Source organism: Dicentrarchus labrax, unplaced genomic scaffold (assembly GCF_905237075.1).
Source record: "Dicentrarchus labrax unplaced genomic scaffold, dlabrax2021, whole genome shotgun sequence".
Lineage (NCBI taxonomy): Eukaryota > Metazoa > Chordata > Actinopteri > Moronidae > Dicentrarchus > Dicentrarchus labrax.
The window spans coordinates 1968387-1986780 of NW_026136704.1; the positions used below are offsets into that span (position 1 = coordinate 1968387).

The following is an 18394-nucleotide window of genomic DNA, read 5'->3' on the forward strand; positions in this document are numbered from 1 at the left end:
TCCAAATAAGTTTGACATTGTGTTGTTATTTTTATTGATAGAAAGTTATAAATAGTTAATGCTACATTAGAGCTGTAAGTCTGGTTCAACAGTATCTGGCCACGGACCATAAAACCACCGCCATCATTCCTCAAAGACTCCCATCATCCTCCACTCTGAGCCTCATTATTATCTCTCTCTCACAAGATGCTTTTAGCTTCAACAGCTCTGACATTATCAGAGATGGACCTTTTCAAATTGTCTTTGACATTATCAAAAATGGCCCTTTTTGGACAATTTTTGTCTTTTTGATCTCAGGAATTCAGTTTGTCATCTGGGTGTGGGGCTCAGTGGAAACCTGTGTCAGGCTTTGGGAAAGAGCAAATCTTTGTTATTGTTATGTGAAAGTGACTGTGAGTCATTCGTCAGTGTGGAAGCTCGTCACGCTGATCTGTATGAGAGTGTAAAATACTTAGGGCTCTTCACTGGGACACCAAAGGCTGCCATTGATTGGCCATGACATTTTCTTTAATGGTGATGACATTCTGTTTGTCTCAGTGTGCATGTAGCTGCAGGTGGCTGTGGAAGAGTGTGGAGGTGTCTGAGTGCAAGAAGGGAAGAAGGAAACAAAATGCATTTCACCACATCAACTTAATCATATCTGATAATTAGAGGTCATTCAGGATAAACAACACTCACAGGTTGCTTTATATTCAGCTACGCTCCTCGCTCGACCGTCCTCCTGTCTGGCCTGGAAATCCACCATCGTACAGGATGTTTGACTTTAAGGGAAAATTTGCAAATTTTGAACCATCTTTGGGTAAGAAAGTGAAGATTTAACTGTCCTCCATGTTGCCTGCACCCAGAGAAAGGCATCACCTTCCGGACTTTTCCCGGCATACAACACAAATGACATCCGAGCTGCTGCTGATGCTGTTATTCCGGTTTCACTGGTAGTTCTGAAGATATTGACATTACGCAATAATATTAATGACTTTCTCTATGTTTTCCTGGCAGGCAGCAATTGTTTTCATTGTCCCATCATATCAGCTGAGCAATCGGTAAAAATATCCAATAAGAAGAAGCGTTGCTGTCCAATTGAAAATGTCCCGCATACGATACACCTGTGATTCTCTCCCCATCTCCTGCAAGATGCCTGCCTTGACCTGGGACTTGACTTGGGACTTGTTGGTCTGGATTTGGGACCTTACTGGGGCTGGAGGACGGAGGAGCAAGTAAAAGACGAAGCAGAATTACTTGAATAAAAAAGCAGCCAAACACTGACCACCATCAGAAGGTCAGCGTGATGAATGATGAATGAATGAAGCAATGTTTATGCTTGGAAAGGTGTCTACCATATAAATGTGGTTGTTGAGGCAGAAGGGCTCGGTGCTGCCTAAGGAGAGGATTACTGTTCCCGGCTGTCTGGGGTCACACTGGGTGAGGCCTCACAGTAGTTATCAGGACACAGCATCAGAACAGTTAGCTCGTCAGGACATGGATGACAAACATCTACTGTATCAGCATCAGTCTCAGTAATTGGTCCCTTATTTTAGCACTCTCTGCATCCCTTGATATGCTGCTGTCATGGTAACCAAGGAGACAGGGGAGAGACAGCAGCAGGATCTGTTCACCAAGATGGAGGTACAGGTCGTCCTGTTATCATAGAAGCTCATTTTGGAGATAATGTGAGCACAGTTATGGAGTTAAAGTGGACTTCTGGTTGTATGTTATTATTATTGTCATCAGTTTGGTCTTTTCAAACGTTCAATTCAATTTTATTTGTATAGCGCCAATTCATAACAAAAGTTAACTCACTTTTCAGATAGAGCAGGTCTAGACCGAACTCCTTAACTAAAACTAAACTTAACTTGGGGCTTGGAACTTGACTTCTAACTTGATTTGGGGCTCAGTATGGAACTTGTTGTTCTTTACCTGGGTCTTAACTTAGGACTATTTCTGGGTGTTTTCTGACTTGATTTGGAACATAAACCTGGAACTTGTTGATCTTCGTTGGGACTTTTTTCATCTTGAATTCAACTTGCCTGTATTGACATGTAGCTCGACTTATGACTTGACTTGGACTTCTGAGACTGAGACTCTTATATTTGACTTGCCATGAACGATAACTTGTCCCCACATGTCTGTAGAATGGACTTTTAGCTTTTAGCCACAGACGCTTTAGACGTAGGAAGTCAGAAAGTATTTAGAGACGACAAACACATTTTTGGTTTTGGGAAAGAATTGTTCACAAATTAAAACATGTTTATTAAATGAAGATATGTATTAAGTATAGCAATATTAACCTTGACAAAACAACTTAAATCACTCTCAGTTTTATACCCGTACTGTACACTTTTACATATATATTTTTTTTACAAGCACATTATTAATATTAGACTTATACTGTATATTCATAGCCCTATGTCTATGGCCTATATCGTCTATACTGCTGTGTATATTTTAGTCATGTGCATCATTTATTTTTACACCTCCTGCTGTTACCTGTGCAATGTTTCATATGGATCACATCTGTATATAAATCTGTATATAGTGAACACTTAACTCTTATTCTATTTTTTCTATTTTAATCATATATTGTTTTTTTTCTTTATTTAATGTGTATTTTCTTGTTTGTTGTGTTGTATCTGGAGCTGCTGTAGCGAGTGAATTCCCCCATGTGGGATCAATAAAGTCAATCTTACCGTATCTTAAATTTCAGGTCCATCCACTGAATGTGATCCAGGACAGTATCTTTGATGAATGCAGTGAGGAGGCTTGTATTTGTCCACAGATGTTATTAACCTTTGTTGGTGTTGTAATGCATGATACTATCTTGACAATAAGTCATTACTCATCTCTCGGTCCACAGGGTCACACAGGGGCAGCTGAGGAAATGTTTTAAAGGGCACTAATCTAATAGTCATATACAACAGAATCATGACATTTTGTTCTGATTCTTCACAACACACCAGCTGTGTGTTAATCCCATAATCCCCCACCTCCTTGTGGGTTTTTGTGCCACTCTTAACTGCTCACCAACCAGGAGCTGAAAGTCTACAGATACCTTGAAGAAAAAGCAGCTGGAGAGATGGCTATGATTGTAGTGTCCTCTTCATGGGACTTACTGACAATACTAGACATCCTTTAAACTTGTTAGTGTAACATAGAGAATAGACCAGTGATTGAATTACCTCTTAGAAGACTTATTTAGATGAAACCATCTTAGAGGGTGATAGGGGAGATGTCTCTTTGGTGGAAACGCACTGGCACAAAGCACATATACAAGCCTGTTTAACTGGATTGGGATCCCGCAGGTCCAACTGCTTTATTGTAAGAGGTTATACGCCAAAAATCACTGCTTTTAACTGCAGGGAATGACTGCTTGAATCTTTAAAAATAAAATTTAAAAAACTCATCTATTATAAACTAATTTATAATTATCTGAAATTTAACTAGTGACTTGGAACAGTCCAGACCCTGAATCTATCAGGGTCCATTATAATGAACTAAAACTATAAAAACTTCAATTAATAACCCAACCCAACCCATTTAAACATGTATGAATATTACTTTTTACTTTGTAAAAATAAGGCTATCGAATAACATAAAAATAAACAAATCACTCATTTGATACTTAAGTACTGATGGTTTCCATAAAGTGAACTGAAGGCTTGAATTAAGGAGAATCAAACTGATCTAAAGATTTCCATATTTACATTCTAAGCAGCTTAGAACTCACTCGAGTGGGCAACCCGGTGGATTTTAAGGGGTTTAAAACATCCAAAGAACTTCTATTAAATCCAGACCAGGCCTTTAGTTGAGACTCGCATTTATTTGTTAAAGCCAAATTTTTTAAAGCCACACCAGGCTTCTAAAGGAGACCTGCCTCTAATTGGCACCCTTCTGTTATACGATAAACATAAAAAAGAAACCTGTTTTAGTTAACTTAATAAAAAAAAAAAACCTAGACTTTAGAAAAAACAACTGAAACAATATTGTGTATGTACCTACATAATATTAATAATGTTAAAGTAATTTACAGGAAATGTCTTTTGGAGGCATTGGTGTATATGTTTATCAAGACTGGGATGTCCATAGGACTGTGAGTCATTCTGACAAAAATTGAAAATTAAACTAAAACAAAAAAATAAGAAAATAAAAACCTAAACTGAAACTAAACTGAAATAAAAACAAAAATGCAACAAAATAAAAACTAATGAAAAATACAAAACTCTAATAACTCTGCAGACTCACACAGACTCTACAAACTAACAGCTTGTTCACAGATGGGAACAGTCCGTAAGATTCCTGTGTAACTAGCTCACATGCATCTCGTTTGCATTTCACTCGGTGTGAAATCATCAGGATTTATTCAAACAAGACTAAACTCTAAGTTAAAACAGAGAAAGGCTTTCACTACCTTTAATGGAAACTGCAACTAGTGAACAGATGGAAGTGAGTCTCCGCAGCAGGTTGTGTTTCAGGATAATTGGCAGCAGTTGGAGGAGGATGTCATGCAAATTTTGTCAGTTGGTGTATTTCAGCACCGAGCCTGCGCTGCCAAACAGCTGCCATGTTTAATGAAAACCCACTCTGAAACTGTGTGCACGTAGCATTTAATGATGAGACCAGCAGGAGGTCACTGCCATGCCCCCACTTTCTTGATTTTAACTGATGAATTTAAGAAGCATAAACAGTCAGCAGTCGTATTCGTTGTGATATTGATGCCATCTGTAGCAGTCTGCTGTAAGATGGACCACAGGAGTTGAAAAGAGATGTCTGTCCATCTGTACGTCATTCCAACTGTTTGGTCCTGAACTACCAGCCGGACTGCAATGATATCTGAAGTGGATATTCACAAGGATAAATTCTAATGTAAAATCATTCAGACAGAATGTCCACTTGACAACACTTTGGTCCTTAATGAGGTTAATGTTTTAATTCTTAAAATGAAGATTTCTATGAAATTCACTTACTAAAAGATGACTTATAAATAGTGAAAACATAATTTAAGCCCCATTATATAACTTTTCTACCATAAAACAACAGCTTCACTCTTATTTTGATGCTGTATGTGGTAACAGGGTGAACGGTTCCTCTGTACTCCTTTTCTTTAACTCTGTTACTTTGGTCTCTTCCAGCTGCACCGTCTCAACTCTCTGTGAGTTTCCTGATGGACAGTAAACTTGTTGCTGAAGTAAGTTAGTTAGGTCAGTCCATGCTGCCCGGAGTGTGTGTTGGTATACTACACTGCTAGTGAGAGATCTTTGAACCTCTGGAGGAGGTGTTCAGGCCCGGGTCAAGGGGTTGCCAGAGCTGGAGCAGGGCATGTGGGCAATGTAACAGAGCTCAACAGCCTCTGCAGAGAATTGCAGAGGCAAAGAGACCTGAGAGGATGTTGATGGACAACAGTACAAGTGGGACTGGCTTTTAGTGGTTGTCTAAAGGGAGTTTGGTGAAATAAAAGACTGCAAACAGATGGCAGGCTGGCCTTTTTGGTGTTGGACTAGTCAGTAATATCAGGACTCAACTTACTGTTAAGGAGGTGATTGTGTTCACAGTCCAGTGGTTGATGATAGTATTTAAGAACTGAATGTAGATTTGCCTGATTGCCAGGACATGCCAGACATCTGCGTGAATTATGGTATTCTATATATCCGGGTTCTCCCTAGGTTTCTGGAGGGTTTAGGTGCTGTGGTTGCGGACATGGGGTTTGGGCAACCTCCCCCAGGGAAAAAAAAAAATATATATATATATATATATTTTATCCAGGCCAAATATGGCAAGCGTGTGCCTTGGTTAAGGTTTAGTCAACATTTGGCTGTAGGGATTGATGATGGCTGTTTTGGTGACCTACGCTAATGTGATGCATAGTGCTGAAAATGTCATATGTCACTGTCGAATGTTATACTTTAAAGGTCCAGTGTGTAACATTCAGGAGGATCTATTGTCAGAAATGGAATGTAATATTCATGTTTTCATTAGTGTATAATCACCTGAAAATAAGAATTATTGTGTTTTCGTTACCTTACAATTAGACATTTGTATCTACAGAGGGAGCGGGTCCTCTTATGGCGGAGTCCACCATATCGAACCACCATGATTCTACAGTAGCCCAGAACGGACACATCGAAACTGACTCTAGATAGGGACTTCTGCATTTTTTTCATGATTTCACAGCCTCCATAGTTTCTCCTACACACTCAGAAAGCAAGAGGTATTCAATTGGTTGCAGTCTGAAACTTCACCAGTAGATGCCACTTAATCCTACTTACCGGTCCTTTGATAACAGTAAATCATAACACCACAGCAATATGTAAAGAAAAAAATGTGTATCATCAATCTGTCCACATTAACCTTTGTTGCCGTTGTGATGCATTAAAATATCTTGAGAAGTGACTCATCTCTGAGTCATACAGAGGACGTTTGTTAAAGGGCACTAATCTCCATTCAAAAAGATACATGCATTAAAGGATAATTACCTTAAAGCACAAAGACACCTTAAAAAACGTAACATATTGACTTAAATGTAAAGGAAGCTGTTGGCCACATATAACAACACACCAGCTGTGTGTTAATCCCATAATCCCCGACCTCCTTGTGGGTTTCTGTTTATCGCCAACCTGTAGCAACGAGCAACGGTGGTGAACTGTTCCTTCAGTTCTCGCTGCCATTTGAGGGTAATTTGTGTGCAGTAATTATTCATTTGAGAGCACAGATTAGTACTCTGTGTGCAGTAATTATTAAGGATTTGTACTTTGTGCACACATGTAATGAATTTGAGAGCATAAATATAGTAATATTAATTTGTGCACAGATTCAAGAGCATATGTGCACTAATTTATTTTATTATTTATTTGCTTTTTCCATGACACCCATTGAGCTCTTTACAACTGTGATGAAATTCAGTTTATTCAATCAAACTTCATGAAAATGTTTCACACATAAGCCTGACTAATGATTCAGACACAAAACATCAAATCACTGCATTTCACTTTTTCTCAACATTATAGATAGCATTATGTTTGCTAATCAGTCTTTCGCATTCAAACTCAACCTAAATTTAAGATCATGGGAGTTAAAGAGCATCCATCCCTTCAGGCCACCTATAAACAGTCGGCGCATTGGTTCAGAACATCGTCTCAGAGCCGTCTCCTCGTGGAATAAGAGCAGCTCCCCTCTGGCAGCGACTGAAGGTCCCTCCATGCAGAGTGAGCGGGGACACGCGTTCATTTGTGCCACTGAAACTCTGATGTAAAAGGTCAATACTTGTGAGGATTTCTGTATTATTATAAACTGCTTTAATGTAGATGTCGCTCATTTTAATTTGTGGTATATCTGTCATGCACTGTGCCCATAGGGACTGTTTAAAGTGGTGTGCCACTCAAGAGTATAAGTGAAAGACTATAGACGAGAGGTGGGAAGGAATGAAAGATTCAGATTGATTTCATTTTAAAGTGCCACAGTTTGCTGTTTTAATTTGACAAAAAACATTTTGAAATATAGAACATTTTGAAAGATCAACAGTAAAAATGACCTCTGGGGCCTTTCCTTCCCTCTAACTATGGCCAAGACTGCAGATTGTTTGTATGCGTTTTTTGTGTGTCTGTCTTCTGATTAAACTCATTACACATAGAAATCTTCCAATGTGTTTTACTGTCTTATTCTATTTGTTTCAGTATATTAGGTCCAAGGTGTCCAGAGCTAGGACAGTGTCTCCTGCTGATAAAGGAGCTGCTGTCACTCTGTTTCTCTCGGTTCCTTCCTTGCTTCTGTCCACCAGAGGTTCCTCCGCAGGCTGTCACTACTCTCTGTCACCTGTGTGTAAATGTGATTAATACAATGTGAGGTCCTATTTATTTTTTAACGTGCAACAATTTCAGACAAAAAATATGTACTTGTGACTTGTACTCAGGGGCGCCACCAGGAATTTTTTGGCCCCATGACAAAAAAATCAAATTGGGCCCCCTCTGCGCAGCTGTTGTCACCACATCTCTAGGACCTAACTGCCCAAAAGCTTTACATAACTCTAATTAAAGGCTTGCAACTGTCTTGCTTCTTGTAGTTCAATACTAGTAGGCTACTACCACAATATTTACTGCTGGTGATTTGTACATGCATGCAAGTCTGCATACAGTATGCAGTTCACTATTTGATGCAAAATTAAAAGCAACCATAGAAAATGTGCTAAAGGCCATCTTTTACAGTCTCACTGTATTTTTATTGTAAAATTTCAAAATGGAAAATTCTCTTAACGAAATGTATTATTAATTATTATTATTAATAATTATTATTATAACAAAGTCTGTATCTATAGATGTCATTCCATAATTCAATCTAAATGAACGTATCAAACTGGATTATTTTAATGTTGTCTGTATCTTACATGCAGGCTCCCAGCATCCAGTACAGACAGTAGGTTGTTGTTCTTTTATTTTATTTCATAATGATCATTATGTGAGAAAATAATTATTAATGTGTTTGAATTTCTGTCATTCATAAATATTTAATTTTCTTTTTTGAAATGGTAAAAAGAGCAAGAGAGACAGAAATCCCCACAGACTCCCTGCAATGATGCTAACTGGCCTGTCATTGAACACAACGTTGCTCAGCTTCTTCACTGGGACAGGGAGGGGCACAGTGATGGGGAGACTGGGAGGGGTACAGTGATGGGGGAACTGGGGTGCTGCTAGTCTGTAGCTGTATCTTATTTCCCTATGGGCGTTAAGCCAACAGGTTAATACCACTCACAGACTCTAGGCTCCTTTCTTGGTGAAACACTGGGTTACAGATTGACATCCTTTCCTTTGTCTTTCCTCTCTCTCTTTTCTCTCTTTCCTTTTTTGAAAACCAGATTTTGATTTACTAGTTAACATTGTGATCACTGTAGTTCTGGTGCATCAACTGACTGCAATAAACACCTCACTGATAAGTGCGCTAAGGCAGGACCAAACCATTTCATGCAGATACTGGGGGGGGGGATCGGAATATGGATGTTTACTTTTTGGTCAATGGGGATATTTAACTTTTACTGCCAAAAACAAGTAAAAACAAAGAGATCATTCATTGTATTATTATATATGAAATATATATACTGAATGATGATGGTTTAATCATTTTATATTAGTTTTTACCTATTTTTTTGGGCCCTTGGAATTGTTGCCCCTATACGGTGCCCCTGCTTGTATTCTGCAAATTGTCTTTGCAAAGTGTGTTTCCTTTTGTCTAAATGAAGCCAAAACATTTGGTTTATGTTGGGCCTACTACGTATCTGTGATCTGATCCAGTCGTTTTGTTCATATTTTCTTTCTCCTTATATTCGTATAAAGTGCCTCATTTTTATTGTCTCTATTTTTATCTTTGTTTCTATTTTCCTGAACTTGAATGTGATTTTTATGCACCACTGTACCATGAGAAAACTTTCTTGGCAATAAACCTGATTCAGATGGCAAATCCAACAGCCACTAGAGGGAGTATGTATTTGCCCGAATATAATGTTTTACGTTACACAGCGTAGTTCAGTGTAACACTGCAGGGTTGCCGACTCTTGCGCTGATGTAAGACTCATGCTTCCAGGCCCTGTCTCACTCTCTAACACCACCATGGAAAACCTCACACAGTTATTTGCAATCTCTAATGTAATTCCTACACACGGGTCCTTTAAATTTCAGTTTCAGGGAAAACGTTTGCACATCTCTGTATACATTAAATACAGATTGAACACTGCTGACGTTGCTCCTGTAACTTACAGCTCCCAAACAAAGACTAAACCTTATTTTGAAGAGCTACAGTGCTAACTATATGCTAGCTGAGCTATGCATTTGATTTCCAGTCCACACCAGATGCAACGCCAAAGCTTTCTGAGTGGAAATTCCACATTTTATGAATTTCTTTTAAGCAAGTTCCAAGCAATGGTCTATATTAGACTAATGAGACTGTATTGATTCACAGGGTGTACTGTTCAGAACGTTCTGTACCCAATTTGTAATATGTCTACTGTTACACTGCTGCTACTGACAGCATCTATTATGTAGGTGACACTCTTTGTCTCCTGGTGGTGTAGTGTCCAATCAAAATGGAAATCCCATGGTGCTGCTACACAATATTAGGACATGCTGCTCCCTTTGACCATGAAAACAGACTACAGATTATCTCTTCTATTTTCTTAGAAATGTAAATAACACATTAATTCAGCACACCATCAACTACAGGACGACACAGGAGTGGATTTTCACTCAAAAATACTCCTGTCCGGTTCCCATGTAACCAACCAGCCGGTAGAGCAGAGAGGACTAGCATTGTGTTTAAAATAAAGAAAATAACATTGATTTAACATGGCCTGGCCTGAGTCAGCTGGATCAGTGTGATCGTAATGGAGTGTTTGAACTCTAGTTCTAGCTTCGATGCTGCTCCAACTGCTATCAGAAGTAGAACCTGAATATGAGAGACTTTGTCCTCCTGAACAGCAATGCTAGAATAGAGGTCAAAGGGAATGAAACAAATAAATAAATAAATAACGAGGGGTTAAATTGGACAGGTCAGGTGTCAAAGCACTGCAGAAAATCATTCACTGCACAATAAGTGTGCAGATAAACAGATGAGCAGCACTCAAGGCCAGAGAATAACGATCACCACACAGCATCCAAGCTGAAGAATTATCACATCCTCCGACTGCTGCTCAGCCTCTACTGACACAGGAAAGAGATTCTCAAGCAAGGAGCACAAAATGCATAAAAGAACTCACAGAGAGCAAACAAAGACAAGACAGTTGTCTATTTGTCTGTTTGTCTGTGCATATGTGCTTTTCTATGTTTACTTTTACTGCAGATTAAAATGAGCCTGTATGGTTAAATCTGGCACATTTATATGATGGACTTATTAATGTGCATTGTCCCTCCTCACATAAATAAATAAATAAATAAATAAACAAACAAACATTAAACATCAGCACACTGAGACATTTTATCATTCTACACAAACTGGATCTGACTTCATGTGACGTGACGTTCTCACTCCCAACTCGTCAAATCCAGATCTGAGAGATCAATCTGAGAGGACAGGAGGAAGGACTGATACTGTCTGTGTGTCTGACGTCAGAAATATTATTTATTTTAGTGACACTTTATATGGTGACTTTGCTGCTCAGGACATTGTTCTTGCTATTGTCTGAGTCTAATGTGAGAAACTCCTTTGTGGGTTTTAATGTTGTAGTGACAATAGTCTAACTACCCAATTTCCCCCCGGAGATTAATAAAGTCTATCTATCTATCTAACTTGTGAAAATAGTTTTTGGTCAAAGAATTTCTTGAGGGGAGGACTCCCCACCCCCTCACACCCAGTTTAATAATGTACTATACTTGTTATTTTCTGTTTCCCTCTGTAACGTGATACATTAAAGGCACTTATAAAGAAGTCGGGGATACAAATTTTTGATCTACTTTTGACTTTGTTAGAACAACGTCCTCCGTCAGTTTGAAACTGAGGATGAAGACTGAGGAATCTTTTTCCGTAATAATTTCTCTTCATATTGTTAATTGTATTGAATCATAAGTTGAGCGTACTGTTACATCTCGAATAGTCTGTCCACAAAAACACAGTAATAAAAAGTCACGTTTGTTTTGGATGAACAGACTTCACTGTGGCTGCTTTCATTACATATAACATATAAGAAATAACAAAAAACAGAATTCATACAAAGGCAAGGAGAGAAGAAGAAATGTTCAACAGGAGAAAGGAGGAGGAGGAGGAAGAAGGAGGGGGTGGCTGCTCTGCATTATTCAAGTTGAGGTGAGTAGAGTGGGTGGGGGATTGCTGCACATAATTACAGGCAGCTTGATCAGTCATTAGAAGCCATATTGCATGATTACTCTCATTAACACTATTAAGTACTGAAGGCTTCAAAGATTTCTCTGTGTTAGGAATGAGGTGACACATTACAGCTGAGAATACTGGAATATTCCTACCACTGAAATCCTACCACTGAGTGGTACTACTATTTTATATTAAAAAATCAGCATAAAAATAAAACATGTAAACACGCAAAGTTAGCAACAAAAGCTATACAGATACACATACACAAGCAGAGAAGTAGAGAAAACATTGTGTTTAAAGGAATCACAGTTTGATTTAAGCCGTTGTTTGACACAGGTCTTATGGAATGTGATATATTCAGTGTTTTCTTCTCCCTGACGTTTGTCCATTGTTCTGTTCGCTCTTTAGCTATTTATCTGCATCCTTTTGTAATGCAGGACGAGGCTGTTTATCAGAGAGTGAAGGATCCATACATATATATATATTTAGTTTTTTTCCACAGAAATGAATGAAAGCTGAGATATAGGCCAGCTGTGTCTATTTTTTAGGTTTTCTTACACCCCTTAAAATCAAGAAGACCTTGTGGTCCTGTGAACTCTGGCGACCCCCACTGAATAACAGCATGGTTTGGCAACTTCACAGTGCAGCTGAAAATCAGGCTTGCCAAAACTAGCTATGAGAATAACAGGGAAGAAATAATCTTAGTCCATATAGAGCCTGTACGAGCAGGCAGTCATGAAACAGGCAACACAAATAATTGCGGACCCTCAACATCCCCTCTTCTCTGAATACAAACCTCTGCCATCAGGAAGAGGACGATCGTTCCTCCATAAAGCTGCTGAACTCTAATACTAAATCTTAAATAGAGCAATATGCAATAAATATACCCGCATTAACTCTTACAGTCTATTTTTAAGCTGTTAAAGTTATTATCAAATGTCTCTTTCATGTTTTAAGATGTTGGTTTATTTATGTGAGGGAATGGACTGTAACAAGACAAACTTTAGTTTACTCTACACTATGAAAATACTCTGCTACAATTAACAGTCCTGCATTTTAATGCATCAGTGTACATTTCCCAAAAAGTCAAACAATTTGTTTAAGTAGAGCTTTTGTTAAGCTCCATTAAGAGATATCTTGGATTAAACTGAATCAAATGATTCAATAAAGAACTGATGCTAGTGCTAACCTGCTGAGGATTTAAACTCATCTCTGCAGCTCCGTGCTGTTCTCAGCTCATTGATCTGGTTCTTACTGACACCCAAAGGTTCTTACCAACCTCTCCTATCAGACCACGTCCTGCTGCCTGCTGTCCGTCTTGCCTCAGTCTATCCAGAAGACCAGTCGTGGAGCTGATCCAGGCTCACTCTGCTTTAGGAGGACCGTGTTGAAACATTTTTTGCCTTGGAAAGTGTTTCTGGCAGAGAACAACTGTGCTTCTGTTTGTATGTGAATTTCAAATCAGATTGAATTGTTTCATGTTGTTTTTCATGAGTGTATTTTTGAACATTGGACTGAACATCTCACTCAGAAAGACAGCAAATAACATACATAATAATGTATAATCACCTGAAAATAAAAATCATTGTGTTTTGTGTCTGTGGGATCAGCAGACCACCCGCTCTGTTTTCAATGTTCTAGTTCCTGAGATGTGAATCAAGAGTTTTGGTTGCATCAGTGCAGTAACTGAGCTTCCTGTCTGTGAAGAGAACTGTGTGTTACCAATTGTAGAAAAAAAGATTCTGCTGAAAAACTAAATGTCAGTCTATGTGATGGCTGCCAGGGTTCATGGTGGTGTGTGTGTGTGTGTGTGTGTGTGTGTGTGTGTGTGTGGGCCAGGTTGAAGGGCTGAGGATGGCTGCTTATGGAGGTTGGGTGACGTCAGGACAGGACCTTTGCAGAGGCAGATGGTTCCTCGCTGATGCGTTCAGGCCATTTTCCAGAGGGCAGAGAGTCAAACAGGTAGCTGTGTGCCGCCAGTGAGCTCCTTCAGACCTTTTTCTGTCCTTCCCCTGGCTCTGTGCAGGCCTTTGGTGGAGGGCAGCTGGCTAACGAACACATCCTCTCGGCCTTTTACATGTTGTTGCTACAGTTTTGTTTTAAAGGAGATGAAACAAAAGCTCAGCAGGCGTGATGTGATGTGTCGAAAAGGACCAGGGCTGTGTCTGACATGATGAGCTACTTTCTCCATTACACTGGAGATGTTTTTATCCCGTTTGAGGCTGTTGCAGATGGTTTCACTGCCTGATGTGTTTACAGTAGCACTGCTGTTTGCCCAGGGGAGACGGATGTGTGGGCTCTTTAATCCTCTCTGATGTGTTGAGCTGAACGTTGTTGTCGTGCCAAGACAGCAAGACTGATCTGTAGAAGAAGAGCTCATTATCTTTTTGATGAGCAGTGAAGAAAAGTAACTGAGTACATTCACTTAAGTATAACTTTGAGGTACTTGGTACTTCAGGATTTCAACTTAATGCTATTTTAAACCTCTACTTGGTTACATTAGATATGTAATAACCAGAATGACAGTAATATGCTTTATGTGTGAACATTTTTCTGGTTAATAAAATAATCTATCCGTAAAAATGAGAGTAGATGCAGTACAAAAGAAGAAAAAGAAGAATGTTGCATTGGTGTGTGAATGTGGATGAATGAATTACTGTCTGTTTGTGATGTCCTTTGTCTTTACTGTACAAATGTGTGTGAATGGGTGAATGTGGCATGTAATGTAGAGTGCTTTGAGTGGTCGGAAGACTAGAAAGGCACTACATAATTACAGTCTATTTACTATTTATCATCTATTTTTATGGCTTTATGTACAACATTCCCAAATTTGGTTACAATCCAATCCAGCATTGAAGAATTATGGAAGTGCATTTGGCCCATTGGTAACCAAATACAGACAAATGTAATGAAACATAAGTCTTGTTCAGCTTCATCTAAACATGCTCACACCGATTTTGGTGAAAATTAGATAAAATCTATGCCAAAAGAAGAAAAAATCGCTTTACCAAAAAGATCCCAAAAGGGATTGTAAGGCGTGAATGGGCATGGTCTCTATCAGTAAAACTGGCATCATCCAAGGAACCCATGGTACAAAAATGTTTCTTCTACTCCGGTCTACTAACGTTTAAAATTTATTGCAAAAATGTAAAATGCATAATAACCAAACACATGGTGGTGCCATTGTTCTGAAGATAATTGCCAGCATTCTGCTGGTGTTGGGAATATTGTCAAATATTTTGGGGATGCGAGAAAATAGAAAATGTTGTCTGTACAGTATAAATTACAATAAGACAATTATTATGATATCTAGTACTAATACAACTAATAGGCTTTATATGTGAATGTAAGAAATGTAAAATGTAAGAAATGTAAGAAAGAATTAAAAGAAAAAATAATAAGCATATGAAATAAAGAGTGAAGAGAACAATGGTGCAAGCAGTCAGGTTTATTTGAGTGTCAAATACAATTTCAATAATAATCTATAATAAATGTAGAAATTTGAATTGAACCATTCTGCATAATGAGTACTTTTACTTTTGATACTTTAAAGGTCCAGCATGCAACATTTTGGAGGATCTATTGTCAGAAATTGAATATTTATAGGCATGTTTTCATTTGTGTATAATCACCTGTAAATAAGAATTGTTGTGTTTTTTTTAAACTTATAATGAGTCTTCAAGTGCTCTTCCAGAGAGTCCGCCATGTTAAAACATCATGTTTCTACAGTAGCCTAGAATTGACAAACCAAACACTGACTGTAGATATGGCCTTATGTGGCCTATAGCATTTTAATTTTATTCTCCCTGGAACAAGTTGCCTTCAATTTTTAAAAAATTCTGCAAAAACATCACATGCCTCGCAATTCTTTTTAGAAGAGCTGCTGTGAAATTCAAATATTCCCAAAAACAGTCAGCAAAATCCTGAAGGGACTGATTGGGTTCTGGACTTGTTAAAATCGTCTTTTAAGAAGTCAGAATAAAATACCAAAACTGAAACTGCTTCCCACCCATGAACATGAACAATTTGGAAAGCACAATCAAGCCAGAGGCAGATTGATTTCTGAGTCTGTATGGTGGCGGCTAAGAACTTTACCCCTGTGCTACACAATCAGTGCACACAACAGGATTTCAATGGTACTGGATCAGGGCTATGTGCAACCCAGATCCAGGCTGTCATTTTGCACTTGAAGGTACACAAGTCTAATTTATCCTTAAAGTGTCCAGCAAGCATCGTAAACTCACAGCCCAGTTAATATTGTTCCAGTTCCTCCAAGGGTCCAAACATAATGTGAGTCAGGAAGCATCCATTTAATTAAAAACATTGTGTTGATTCAGTTTTAAACGGCACAGGAGGGAAGAGAGAGCAGGAAAGAAAAGGACTGCTAATATTAGACAAGATGACCGGAGAGAAGAGTGAAATCTCCACTGAGAGGTGGAAAGCTTTCTGACTTTCAACTATTATCTCCTCCCATTTAAACCTTTATACAGTAACATGTTTCCTGCCCCCCCCAACAAGTATTCTCATTTTGTGCAATTCTGCATCTCATGATTTATGTCCAATCCCAACGTTCAGTGCCGATGCAGGAAGTAGTGCGACTGTTGTGACTTGCTTTCAATAATTAATCACTATACACTGTTGAGTTCTAACACGCAGGTACTCACATCTGTTGAACTTGATGTGTCTTTTGTGGTTTCTTGTTGTTTCGAGCAAACAAAATTCAAACACAGTGATAAATAAAACAGGCTTTAAAAACCAAACCAGCAAAAACTCAAATAAAATATTTATGTCTCTAAACACTACTTCATTTACTTTTGTTTCTTTATATTCCGTTCCTTTTGGTTGCAGTTGCTTGCTGTTGAGAACTAATACTCAACTGCGTTCTACAGCTACCACCTGCACCTGATCCTGTGATTGGCAGGGCGGCGCCAGCTGTTGAAAGGCTCATTCTCAGTGAGTCCGTCCAGCTCAACGCACCAAACTCAGATCAAACTGTCAAACAGTGCTGATCAGATATGGATCTAGATTCTGTTGTTGACTATTTCTCTCCTCAAATCTGTTCACAAACACATTTTAACTGTTTATCTGGAGCATCAGATCCTGTGTGAGCAGGTGAGCCGCCATTGGTTCCTGCTACAGACGAGTCGAAACTGTGCAGCCAATAAGAGTAGCTCAACTTGCAGTACGTCGCCTCTGCCGGCTCCATGGTGACGACCGTAATGCCAAACTCAAGGCTTCAAAGCGGTTCTCCACAAAACCAATGGGTGACATCACCATAGGTTCCCATTTGGTTCTAAAACGATTTTCTGAAGAAAAACAGAGCAAGGTCCTCACATTGATAGCAATACAAGCCCACACACACTTTCGAACAACAAACCCTTGCACAGCCTCGATAAGAGAGCAACAAGGCTACTGCTATTACAAAGATGGCTGAGATAAGCATCCTTCTTTTCCCTGAAGGACACAACCAGTGATCCTTTTGTGTTCTTCAGTCGCCTGCTCTCTTACACTGCTGCTACGTTGAACCTTGAATCTCTACGCAACCCTGCCTGATATCAACACCTCTACATGCAGATAAATGAGCCTCTAAAACAGAAACGCTCATGAGAAGGAGGCTGTATTCTCTAGAAAGGAATGTGAAAGCAATTATTATGGTCAGATTGGACTGTGCCTCCAATTGTTCCTCTCGTCTGTCCTTGTGTTCGGCTCCAGGCTCAGACACCACTTGATGATTTGATCTTGAACAAATTCCCCGGGTCGGATCCCAAATATCATTTCATTACTGTGCTGAAGAGAATCTGAGGAAAACTCTGTACAAACACAATGTACAATCCGTCTGCACCATAATTCTGCCTCTATCATCAATTGTCTGTCTCCTACCCGGTTTCCTTTTTCTCCTCTCGCTCTACAAAGTCCATCTCAGAGATTCTGAAACTCATTATCGCAGCAAATTGCTCGGAGTCAGTCAGAAGCGTCGCAATCCTCTCTTGTTTTATTTCGCTGCGAGTGAGTTTCTGATGCAGTTACTTTGTCTCATTTGTGAGGCTGATTGGAGCGGCAGAACGAGCGCTTTACATTAGAGGAAGATAACAAGTGGCATTTCTAACACAGAGGGGTTTCACGATAACACACACACCCCCCGTAGAGACTGGAAGGTGAACACACTCACCATGTATGGGCTTATAGAAACAGATTAAAAATAACACCACAACTTGCAGATTTTTATTTGTATTTAATTTGTTTTTTATGCAGAGCAGCTGAAGCCGGAGGGTTGGACTCAGGTGGAAGGAGGAAATGAGAAACACCTTCCCTTCGTTTACCATCAGAGTGACGGGAAAGGAAAGGAGAGGGAATAAAAGAGAAGAAAGTAAAGGAGAGGAGAAGAAACAGCAAATAGGAATGCAAAGGAAAAGAAAGGAAATAAGGTTAAAGGAGAGGAATGAAAAGAAAGGCATGAGAGAGAGAGAGAGAGAGAGAGAGAGAGAGATGAAAGGAGAACAACAAAGGAAAAGAAAGGGAAGTAAACAAAAGAAGGTGAGTGGTTTGACTCAGGTGGATTTTTATGGTTCTTGGTGTTGATTCAGTTAGAGGAGAATCAGAT

The 18394-nt window shown here is 39.1% G+C and overlaps 1 protein-coding gene across 1 annotated transcript in view; it reads left to right on the forward strand.

The window, feature by feature from the left end:
- Positions 1–1566: 1566 nt before the first annotated feature.
- Positions 1567–18394, forward strand: part of LOC127361954 (hydroxysteroid dehydrogenase-like protein 2) — a 103504-nt gene continuing 86676 nt past the window's right edge. The window contains 1 exon segment of the mRNA XM_051397147.1: positions 1567–1623. Coding sequence (XP_051253107.1) covers positions 1567–1623 — 57 coding nt within the window.